Below are 12,650 nucleotides of genomic sequence, written 5' to 3'. Positions count from 1 at the left end.
GGATTGCACCCAACTTCTGGGAGCGCGTGTGGGGCCCCACCCGGGCCCCCCACGGCCAAAATGAACGAAATCCGACAACAAACGCACGTTGCGTCACGTCCGGGCAGTATTTTCTGGGTTTTCTGCCTGGAAAATGGTAGAAAATGCATACGGACTCGAAACGGGATAATTTTTTGCGTGCGTGCCCTGCTAGGCCACAGTAGCACGTGGAAAAAAATTGGGCACGTTTGGCGGATGCGAAGCGGAGAGGTGTGACCGAGGGTCCCCTCCGGCCATACCGAAACCACCCCCTTCCACAGCAAGTACCTGAGCGGTTTGACGGATTGCACCCAACTTCTGGGAGCGCGTGTGCGGCCCCACCCGGGCCCCCCACGGCCAAAATGAATGAAATCCGACAACGAACGCACGTTGCGTCACGTCCGGGCAGTATTTTCTGGGTTTTCTGCCTGGAAAATGGTAGAAAATACATACAGACTCGAAACGGGATAATTTTTTGCGTGCGTGCCCTGCTAGGCCACAGTAGCACGTGAAAAAAAATTGGGCACGTTTGGCTAAGTTAAAAAAAGAGCATATTTGATTAAGTTTAAAAAATTGGTTAAGATAAATTTTTTTGATACAGTTAAAAAAAATATGCCTATTTCATTTAGTAAAAAAATGAGGCCCTGCAAAAAAAAAACGCCGGCCGTCTCGCTAACCGATGCGCATGCGTGCATGGGGCCGTCCCACTAACAAACGACGCCGCAATCAGCGCTCGGGCGACGTCGTTAGCCGACGTGCATGCAAAATTTCCTTCTACGTCACCCCGTCTCGCCGCCGCCGCGATTTGCATGTGCTGCCACCGTACGCCGCCCGTCGCCCCACCGTACAAACTCCATCGGTGCGCCCGCGCCGGCTTGCGTCCCCTCACCCGTCGCCACTATACGCCGCCGCTGCCTCTCCCATCGTCGCCGTCGTGTAAGTTTTTTTTTCAGTTCTTTTATACAACGAGGCTCATAACAGTATGATGGTATGTGACAGAAATCTATTTGATGCAGTATGAATATCGACGGTGTGATTCCATGTTCTGTTCAAAAGTGGGTTAGCCTAGTTGACAAACTGTCACCAAGTCAGAAATTCAGGTTTTATGAAACGGATATGCAGGGCATGTTTAGAATACCATCGATAAGGATGCGTGATTTTTTGCTTCACTTTTTACTCCAAAGTTACAATCCGAGTAGCAAAAAATTCATGGTTCAAGAGAGTTCTGGAAGTACTGCTGGATGTAAAGGTCTTATTTCATTAAGGCCTGATGATGTGTACTCCATATTTGGTTGGAAAAACAATGGAGTGGATGTTTTTGGGTTTCTTAGTACTGAAGGAGAAAAAGCAACCAAAAAAATACCAGTTAGTTTTGTTAGCAAGAAAAATGGTAAGATCATGATTGATGATCTCATAGAAAAGATTGTGAAGGATAAGAGCACTGATGATGACTTTATTCGGATGACATTTCTAGTTCTCTTAGGAACTATAATTGCACCAGTGTCTCATGAATACGTTCCGAAAAAGTACTATGCCTTAGTGAAAAATATTAAGTTGATAAGGAAGTTCAACTGGAATGCATTCACTTCACGATTCTGTTTATCGGAGATTGGTAAGCTTCTGCAGGACGGCCATGTTAGGCAGTGGCCCCAGAGGAACCTCGCCCTTTTGCAAGTACGTTCTACTTATTAATTTCAACACTTTTGTTATAAAATGGCACGGAAGAACATGTAATTTAATTAGTTTATGTGTTTTGCAGTACCTATACTGGGAGAAGGTGCAACCAATCACCGGTCCAAAATATGATCCGTTGGCATTGTTGAGCCCGCTGATGAGGAACTGGACGGAAGATATGGCTGTGAGAAGAGACAAATACGACTACGAATATGGTCGTGGTGTTGGGATGGTAATCCTAGTAATGATTTTTTAACATTTATGAAATAAAGTAAAGTGTGCATATGGTTTTTATGTATAATTATCTTGTTCCACTTGTAGATCGATGACAACATTACAGAGGAGTATAGGGTGAAAAAAATTGCGGAAAAAGAAGCTCAAAAAACCAAGAAAGCTAGTAGCAAAAAATCTAACGATACTGGAACGAGGAAAGAGGGCAGTACCTCGGAGGCTTCGAGCCAGAAGCTTACTATGGACCGGATTTTGAGTGAGATGAATGAGCTTCGGAAGGAAATGCTTCGTTTGCCAGAGTTATGCGCACAGGTAACACTTGAGCACGTCTCTTTAATGTCCATCACTGAATTGAAAAACTAAGATGAAATGTTTTCTTGCAGAGGATGATTGAGAAACTGAACAAAACCGGCGTCTCCTACAAACCCAGTAACCTGGAAGAGGACGAAGAGAATTTGTACGGAGGCATTAATGAGTCTTCAAACGATGTTGGACGTCCGCAAAAAGAGTTTGTATATCAAAAAGATGATTCAGACCGGTTCCGCACACCTTCCAAAATGAATTTGCAAAAGGATGATAACGGCGTTGATGTAACTTCTCGTGAAAACACACCTTTTTACTGCACACCTGAGTACTGGGATAGTTTCAAGGGTGATATGGATGATCCTGTCCAAGTACCAGAAGTATCAGATGAAAAAGCTACCACATCTTTAGAGACGGACGAAATCGCATCGCATGCGTCGGTTGGTTCTCAAGGAGTACAAGAGGAAGTGGAGGAGGTTACTGGCAGGCGCAAGCGCAGAGGATCACAACATGTCAAGTCTCCTTATGTGGTCCCTAAACCAAACAAACGTGCAAAACGTTCTGCCAAAGGAAGTAAGTTTTCTGTGTTTCTAATTGTTATTGCGTAACAATTATTTATGTATTTGCGTTTGTAAGTATTTGAGTGGTGCGTTACAGAATTGTTCCAAAATGGTGATGTTAACAAATCTGGTGATGAGTATGATGTGGTGAAAGCGTCCATCAAGTACGTGCGTGCGCATGAGCATTTACAAAAACATGCCAAAACAGAAATTTTCAATGATGGCATGGAAGAAGGTCTCACTGTGAGGAGAGCTTGTCAGATTATTAACCATGAGTGGCTAAGTGGCGACGTAAGTTAATTTCATATATTGTTTTACAATGCATTCGAAAATACCATTGTTAAATCTAACACATTATTTATAGGTAATTGATGCATACTCATCATTTTTGGTCGACAAAGTTAATGATGATCGTTTCATGTTAACAACTTGGAGGATACATTGGTTGCTTCACGTTAGACCCGGAAAGAAGACCGCCGGTAATGATTATGAAGCAGAGTCGCATAGTAATGGACCCGTGAACAGATGTGAGGACGAGTATTTCAAAAAATCAAAGGTAAGTTTGATTGTTAACACGCTACATACATACGATATTATGTGATGATTGTGTTTTATGGTCCTTGTGATGCAGACTTACATTCCTCTAAACAAGCAAAATAATCACTGGATTACTGTCGTCATGCATAGCGGAAAAAGAGAGTTTCAGGTTCTTGACTCGTTGATGACCGGAAAACTTGACACTGTTACTAGAGAACTCATTGAGGACCTGGTAGGTTTAACTTGCAAATGTGCATTTGGTAACACTCGTTTTCTTTAGTACACTGAATGACATGCTTTTCACCATGTTTGTTATATCTTTAGAGAAAACAACTAGCAGAAGATATCCAAGAAGCAAATGCAACCGGAATTGTGAATTATCCGGATGTTTCCAAGTGGCCTATTCAAACGTATGACATGCCAAAACAACATGATGGGTGAGTTTTTACTTCGACAGAATGTTGGTCTTGTATGTACAGTAGATATTTAATCTTCGTAAATTGTATGCACTAGGAATTCGTGTGGACTATTTCTCCTTTGATGCTTTCAAAATTGGGATGGTGACAAATGGACAGGCTTATTTTCACAGGTACGCAAGTCATGTTTGGACTACGATGTACAATGAACGCTGTGCTAACATCATTTTTTTTTTCAGACCTCAATTGATGATTCAAGAGAGTTAATGATTGCGCAACTTATATTTTTGGAAAGAAACAAGCTTGATGAAGTGAAAAACAAAGTTATTCGGATATCAAAGAAGAAGAAATAGATGCGGCACGGAGGAGTTTTGCATGTGATTGGGTGGTACTGGAGGACTTTATTTTCCAAACGCTTTGCGCACTTGCTTATAAATTTTATGTAATACACTCTGCTTCTGAATAGTTATATGTAATAGACTCGGCACTTTTCCAAATGTTTTTTTCTGTCCACATGATATTTCGTTTCATAAATATTATATAATGATTTATTTTGTTTACATGTTTTTTTTGTTGCCGAATAGTTATATGTAATCATGTCGTCGTTAAATTTTTGTGCACTAAACTATGACAGCACACTGCGTTTTACTTAAAAATTATTTTACATAAAAAAAATGCCCGCCCATCTCCACGGCGTTTCTTAGTAAGCCCGTCGTTATCAAGCCCAACGGGCGACTACAACAGGCGTTTCGGAGCACGCCGTGGAAACCAGGCCCAACAAGGCAGAATCGACGCGGCACATCGACGGGGTAGTAATCAGAGGAGTTCAATGCAACGACGGGAGCTGAGTATATAAGCAGGTCGTCGTCCCCTTCGGCCGGCGAGGTGGGACTAAACTTGCGTCGGCCGCGGGGCGACCTGGACACAGCCAGACGCGACGTGGGCCGGCCCAAAAAGGCACTGGACGGCGCGGTCTTCTCGACTGCTCGACGCGACGTGGGCCGGCCCAAAAAGGCTATTGACGGCGCGGTCTTCTCGACGGCTCGACGCGCCGTGGGCCGGCCCAGTTACCACCGCTGAGACGCCGCGCCAGTGAAACCGACACAAGTTTAGTCCCACCTCGACGGCCGAAGGCGACGCCGACTAGTTTATATACTCAGCTCCCGTCGTTGTATTGAACTCCTCTGATTACTACCCCGTCGATGTGCCGCGTCGATGCTGCCCTGTTGGGCCTGGTTTCCACGGCGTGCTCCGAAACCCTTGTTGTAGGGTCCCGTTGGGCTTGATAACGACGGGCTTACTAAGTCACGCTGTGGAGACGGGCGGGCATTTTTTTTCTTTTTTTTTCAACAACAGTTCACAGAGTGCTTCTTCTATTTTGATATATTTGACAGCCGACGGGACTGTAGTAAATACATGCAGAATTCATAAAATAAACAATGAATAGTGAATATTTATATGAACAACAATGTTGTCTCAACATAACAATTGTCACCACAGTAATTTTATTGTAGTTGACACAAAATAACAAGTCTGAAATGACAACGGTCCGTACGCAATAATCATGTTTCACACATAAAATACTCAACACGAACATAAATTTTACAAATGTTCTTCATATAAATGGAAGAGGTAAAACACTCGCATCGTCTACACTTGAGTATTCAAGCCCAGTTGCTGCATACAAAAAATATGAGAATCAATGCACCGTTAATGAAACAACAAAACTGACATAAACAAATAATAGACATACTCTTCATTTTTGCTGCATGTGCTCCTGTTATGACCTGAGCCGCTGCATATGCTACATTTTCGTCCAGATTTCTCGTCAAATGCTTTAGGCCTCTCATTTTTTGTCACATCTGGGCCACCCTTACCGCGACCTCTACTGTTCTGCTTAGGTGCGCCCTTGGTGGAAACCTTTACTGGATCACGAACCAGAATATGATTTCGGTTAGGCTCAAATGGATTACTGTTCACGAAGCTTCGCTGAATATCATCTTCATTTCCCTGAATATCCTTATTCACTATAATATCATCCAGAGCTGCCATCAACTTGTCGAATAAGAAAGGATTACTGCATGCGACATGACAGGCTTCTGAAGATTTAATGGTCAACTCACTATATCTAGCTCTGTCCTCACCACTCGACCAACCCCACGCAAACAAATCGCTGGTGCGCTTCACTGGCAGTCCAGCTCGTGCTTTTTTTGAGAATCTTCGCAGGACACAACACTTGGGTATCACAGGTAAGTTCAGTGCATTCAAAACATGAATAATATGCTTGCAAGGAAGCCCTTTGCGAGTCATACTTCGGCAACTGCACTTTATAGTTTCTGCCGAGTTACCTGGCGTATAGTCCACATTAAATCTGTGATCCCTGTTATTCTTCCACGCAACCACAAATCTCTGACTATCGGTCCCTGTCAGTCTATCAATTACCTCAAGCTCCTGTACCTTCTTCATATCTTGTTGCAACATATAAAAGTTTGCCTGCGTGAATGCTTTCGCAGCATACGACTCAATGGCCTGACACTCAGTCACTGTTACTGGAAGAGTCTGTGAGGCCGTGTAGTCATCATAAGCTTCATTCTCACGGAGGCGAACAATACAATTCTCGTAGTGTACAATCATGTCAACAATCGTCATACCATAGTCAAGATGAAGGTGCAGGCTGGAGTTCAGACTCTCACTCCTCTGATTACTGCGCATACCAAGGAAAAACCCACCAGACAAATATGATGCAGCCCAAAGCGTCCTCTTCCTGTACATCCTATGGAGCCATGTTTTTATTTTCTCCGTCTGCCATTTGCGCACAAACGCGGCCCATCTCTCCTCAAAAACCTTATGTGTAGTGGCATAGTACAATAATGCCCTAAACTCCTTCAATGACTTGTGGTTGAGGTGTTTCTGCATATTCTTTTCAATATGCCATGAACATAGACGATGCCACACGTCAGAAAGCACCTTCCTAATAGCCCTTATCATCGCTGCATCTCCATCTGTAATAAATGATTTGGGCCTCTTCTGACAGTTAGCTTTCAAGAACGTGTTAAGCAACCAGACATATGTAGCCTCAGTCTCGTTTGAAACAATGGCGCAGGCGAATACAGTAGTGCAACGGTGGTTGTTCAGACCCACAAAAGGGATGAACGGCACTCCCTACCTGTTCATCTTGTATGTGCTATCGAAGACAACAACATCACCATAGTCTAGATAATCCCGGCGTGACTGCGAATCACACCAGAAGAGGTTTTGGAGCCTGCCTTCAGCGTCAACCGTGTGCTCAAAGAAGAAGTCTGGATCTCTGTCCTTTCTGGTCAACATGATTCCTACGGCAGTATCAGCATCACCTTGTGCAAGCAATTTCATCTTCTCCCTATAGCGCATGTTGTACAACTTTGTCCTCTGAAATGGTGACTTTGCATACGACCCATACCTGCTAACGATGTTGTCAAAAATGATATGTTTTCTTATCCCAGCTCCAGACATAGCTAAGATCTCAGCTCTCTCAAATGCTTTCATCTGATTATGAGATCGGAGGAAAGGGACTTCGTCCGGTCGTGCAAGAGTGTGGCTGTGATCATCGGAGAAACTGCTGACATACCAAAGATTGAGCTTTTTATCAAGCTTAACTGTCAAATGGGCTATCGACTCTCCGGTCTAAGCCTGCGGGTCCGGCCTTCCATGGTACAGAACTTGGCCTGTCGTTTTCCTGCGGCGGAACAGAGATACCTCCTCAAGCGCGGAGTCCTTGCGCGATCCTTCGAAAATTTTAGCGAGTCCTTCCTGATACTGAACCCACGTTCTCTCGCGTGCTTGTTGTAGAACGTGTAAACCTCGTCTAATGACCTGAATGTCTTTACCATCACTGCCCAATGCCTATCAAGTGACTCTTGCTGATATTCATCATAGCACATGTCAAGGTCAAACTGATCATCATCGATGTGCTCATCATTCCCGCTAGGACCATCAACACCTCCCTGCAAAATATGACATATAACCTTGCATGTCAATCTCTTCTTATATTCTTACTAACCAAAATTAATGTAAAGAACTTACTTGACTACCGCTCACACTACGAGATGCATGGACCTCGCTCTCGGCATTGTCATCATCTATATTATTACGCTCATTGTCACCATTAGCATTTATCTGTGCACATATAAAGTAACATAAGTGGTCATACAATTTTAATGTCAATCATTTCTCTACAATTTTTTCAACATACCTGGCTCACACTATCTGCATAAAATTGTTCATCTATATCATATTCCTCATCGTCAGCATTGCCATGTACCTGTACAAATTTAAAAGGACATGTTAGTGTCAAATAACTAGTTTTTGTTCAATATATTTTTGTCAACGTTCAAGGTACTTACATTACCACTGTACGATTCATCCTGACTCATATAGTTGTCTCCGGGAGGTTGGTTCGCATTCAATGACGAGGATCCATTATCGCTACCGGAATCATCACTGGCGTATCCGGTTACTTGCTCCATCTATGCACATACAAATAAGGTGTGAGATCAATGCCAACATTCCACAAAAAATCATCGCGAATACAGTAAATTCGTCAACAGTGACATGACTATGTGGCATGCATACAAATTTGAACATACAAAATCATTATGAGGTCATTAAGAAGTCACTACTCTCCTCTCTTATTTAACTAAGTAGGGAATCATTTTGCATTACAAAAATGCACAAAAATGCAATGGACAAATCAAAATCATCAAAAAAAAGAACAAAAAGAGCCATCCTAACCTACTCTGCGCCGTCGAGGGGTCCTCGCCTGGGGTCGACGCCGATGCGTTGCTGCCACCGACGTTGTGGAGGGCGCGTACCAGGACAGAACGGCGAGCGAGCGCTGGGCGTTTCACCGGCGACACGGCGTGTGGTCACTACGGACGCCGTCGGTGCTCGCGACTAGACGGGCACGTCGGGGTCGACGTCGTGACGGCGGTGGACCACGGCGGCGTTGATGACGCTAGGGTTTCCTAGGCGGGGATGGGGTGTCGGTTTCACGGCGCGTGGGTGACTACGGACGCCGCCCGACGTCGTGACGGCGGTGTACCACGGCGCCGTTCATGCCGCTAGGGTTTCGTACGTGGAGTTGGGGTCTCGGGGTGGGGCGTACTTTTTTTTTCCTTTCCCGATCGCACTACCGAACCGCACGCGTACGACGCGCGGGAGTACAGGGCGCGACGTACACGGGCGGCCGGCCCTACGACGGACGGCGGGTATAGTGTACGTGTAATTTAGTATGGACAATACTACCCCTTATACGTTTATTGGGGGGGGGGGTTGTACCGAAGTCCTTCTCTTTTCGCTAGTATTTAGTCGATCTAACGGTTATTATGGATCGGTAATATTTAAACTCTAGGATATAATGGTAATTCTATATTAAAGATAGATTTATCTTTTCTCTGTTTAATCCTGATTGATCTAACTAGTTAATTAATCTCATCCCATCCACACCGTCTTGTTTGCCCGCTACTCCCGATGCCACGCCGCTATTGCTCCCTTGGCTGCCGGAGTGGCTTTGCGGGAGAATCACCGAGGCGACGAGGTCGTGCCTGCGTGGTTGAAACGCAAGACGCTGCCCCCGTGCTCGCATGCCAGGAGCATCGGGCACCTCCTGTGAGGCAGCTGGTCGTCCCGGAGGTGCTCGCAGGCCAGGGGCATCGGGCAGCTCCTGTCAAGGTTGCTATAGTTGTCCCGGAGGCGTACGGCGGGGACTAGTTGGAGGAGCTGAAGTGTCACAAGGAGACCGGCGTTGGAGGAGAACCTAATATACCCGCGTTCCCATCTTCGATCCCACCCCTGCGGAGCTCTGCCTGTCGCCGCCTCTCGAGTCTCCTGGAAGCGACGAAGGCCGTCGCGTCGTGCCAGGATGAACCCGATGAAACCTGCTACGACGGCGTCTCCGGGCGTCCGTTCAGCGGTTCAGCCTTGGTCGGCTTCAGCCACACGAACGTCGAGCTCATGGAGTTCGCCGGCGAGATGGAGGCCGTTCTTGGTCGTGCATGGGCAACGGCAGCGAGGAGGAGCCGTTTTGCATGGAAGGATACGGCGAGCGAGTCAAGCTGGAGATCAAAGTTGTGCGAGGTGCCCCGACGTGTCCGGCGATATACTTGACATCAACTTTGACTACGGCTCAACTTATGCGCGCGGCAACCGACGAGAACGCGGCAAGCAGCGGTGCCAGCGCCGATGTTCAGTTGGGAGCCTCGCAGGAGACGTGCGTGAGTCAACCTGTCTGCTTGATGGATAAATAGTTTTACCTACCTAGAATGCCCCTAACTACTCAATATACTACTAGAAATCTACAGTAATATTTACTCATCTGGACCCTTCAATCACCACTAGTAGAAAAAGGAGTTTTTGTCCCGATTGGTAAGGCCCCTTTAGTCCCGGTTTTCGAACCGGGACTAAAGGGTCGGTACTAATGCCTCTCCCCTTTAGTTCCGGTTGGTAACACCAAAATTTTATGATTTTTTTTGAAAAAAAAATTGAATTTTTTTGAATTTTCAAATTTCTGAATTATTTTAATCTTTAGTGTGTAATCACCATCCCTCATCACTGCTCAATTTATCCTCTAATCATCCCTCATCATTCCAAATCATCTAACTTCCCGAACAGTCACCCATCCTCCCACTCCCCCAGTCTGAGCACGCTTAACTTCCGGGTTCTATTCTCTCTCGTTTCCAAGTCTGTACTTGTTGTTTTCCTAACAATAGTAAGATGTCAATCCTATTAACCTACATGAATTTTGCTTGAGCATGAAGTGACACATTTCACTGTTTGAGTTTGAAACTATTGTTTTAAAAAATAATTATTATTTAGTAACACTAATATTTCTTGAATAATTAGTTTGACTAGATTTGACCAAAATTCAAAATAACTGAAATAATTATTTAGTAACACTAATATTCTAGAATAATTAGTTTGACCATTGTTTGACGACAGTTTGACCACTGTTTGACCAGATTTGACTAGTAATTTTTTCGAATTTTTCCACTCTAGATCTTAAAAGCCCCGTAACTTTTTTTCTGTTAGGTTTTTGAGGATTTTGAAAATGTTTAACGGGGTTCCCCCAGTTAAATTCGGATGTAACTTTTCGAGTAGATGATTTTTCATATAATTTTTTTAATCCAAGTTCGTATGCAAAAGTTATGCCCATTTTACAAATTCCAGAGAGATTTTGCAAATAAAGTCGAAATTCATATTTGTAAATTTTCCCAACAAGTAGACCATATATCACATGGGAAACTTATTTTATTTTATTTTTTTTGACATTTCCATCATTTTCTTTTGTTTTTTCTAAAACTGAAAAGGCGGTCCACGAAGGGGAGGGGGGAGAGTTTGAAAATGGGACCTTTAGTACCAGTTCGTGCCATGAACCGGTACTAATGCCTCAAAACCCATTAGTCCCGGTTGGTGGCACCAACCGGTACTAAAGGTCTAACCTTTAGTCCCGGTTGGTGCCACCAACCGGGACTAATGGGCATCGCACCCTTTAGTCCCGGTTCGTGGCACGAACCAGGACTAGTTAGTCCAGGTGAACCGGGACTAATGCCTTAGCCGCACGAACCGGAATAAATGCTCACGTTAGTCTCGGTTCTTGACTGAACCGGGACTAATGTGAAAACTGCCCCGTGACCAAAGCCCTATTTTCTACTAGTGCACATAAAATAAATGGCCCAAATAGATTTGATGTACCGTAAAAGTGAAGGAAATATGCCCTAAAGGCAATAATAAAGTTATTATTTATTTTCTTATTTCATGATAAATGTTTATTATTCATGCTAGAATTGTATTAACCGAAAACATAATACATGTGTGAATACATAGACAAACAGAGTGTCACTAGTATCCCTCTACTTGACTAGCTCGTTAATCAAAGATGGTTATGTTTCCTAACCATGGACAAAGAGTTGTTATTTGATTAACGGGATCACATCATTAGGTGAATGATCTAATTGACATGACCCATTCCATTAGCTTAGCACCCGATCGTTTAGTATGTTGCTATTGCTTTCTTCATGACTTATACATGTTCCTATGACTATGAGATTATGCAACTCCCGTTTGCCGGAGGAACACTTTGTGTGCTACCAAACGTCACAACGTAACTGGATGATTATAAAGGTGCTCTACAGGTGTCTCCAAAGGTACATGTTGGGTTGGCGTATTTCGAGATTAGGATTTGTCACTCCGATTGTCGGAGAGGTATCTCTGGGCCCTCTCGGTAATGCACATCACATAAGCCTTGCAAGCATTGCAACTAATGAGTTAGTTGTGAGATAATGTATTACGGAATGAGTAAAGAGACTTGCCGGTAACGAGATTGAACTAGGTATTGAGATACCGACGGTCGAATCTCGGGCAAGTAACATACCGATGACAAAGGGAACAACATATGTTGTTATGCGGTCTGACCGATAAAGATCTTCATAGAATATGTGGGAGCCAAAATGAGCATCCAGGTTCCGCTATTGGTTATTGACCGGAGACGTGTCTCGGTCATGTCTACATTGTTCTCGAACCCGTAGGGTCCGCACGCTTAAGGTTTCGATGATAGTTATATTATGAGTTTATGAGTTTTGATGTACCGAAGGTTGTTCGGAGTCCCGGATGTGATCACGGACATGACGAGGAGTCTCGAAATGGTCAAGACATAAAGATTGATACATTGGAAGCCTATGTTTGGATATCGGAAGTGTTCCGGGTGAAATCGGGATTTTACCGGAGTACCGGGAGGTTACCGGAACCCCCCGGGAGATATATGGGCCTTAGTGGAAAAGAGAAGAGGCAGCCAGAGATGGGCCACGCGCCCCTCCCCTCCCTTGGTCCGAATAGGACAAGGAGAGGGGGGCGGCCCCCTTTCCTCTTTTCCCCCCTT

At 44.4% G+C, this 12,650-nt stretch overlaps 1 protein-coding gene across 1 annotated transcript; it reads left to right on the top strand.

Moving 5' to 3' along the window:
• Positions 1-2,159: 2,159 nt before the first annotated feature.
• On the top strand, positions 2,160-3,864 carry LOC119300110. Its single transcript, XM_037577171.1, has 7 exons — positions 2,160-2,222; positions 2,307-2,799; positions 2,884-3,077; positions 3,151-3,342; positions 3,418-3,555; positions 3,648-3,760; positions 3,837-3,864. The coding sequence occupies exons 2-7, from the start codon at positions 2,310-2,312 to the stop codon at positions 3,862-3,864; spliced, it is 1,155 nt and encodes a 384-aa protein (XP_037433068.1). The 5' UTR covers positions 2,160-2,222; positions 2,307-2,309.
• Positions 3,865-12,650: the final 8,786 nt, after the last annotated feature.

The sequence above is a fragment of the Triticum dicoccoides genome, chromosome 5A (assembly GCF_002162155.2).
Source record: "Triticum dicoccoides isolate Atlit2015 ecotype Zavitan chromosome 5A, WEW_v2.0, whole genome shotgun sequence".
Lineage (NCBI taxonomy): Eukaryota > Viridiplantae > Streptophyta > Magnoliopsida > Poales > Poaceae > Triticum > Triticum dicoccoides.
This window is presented reverse-complemented; position numbering and strand designations above follow the sequence as displayed.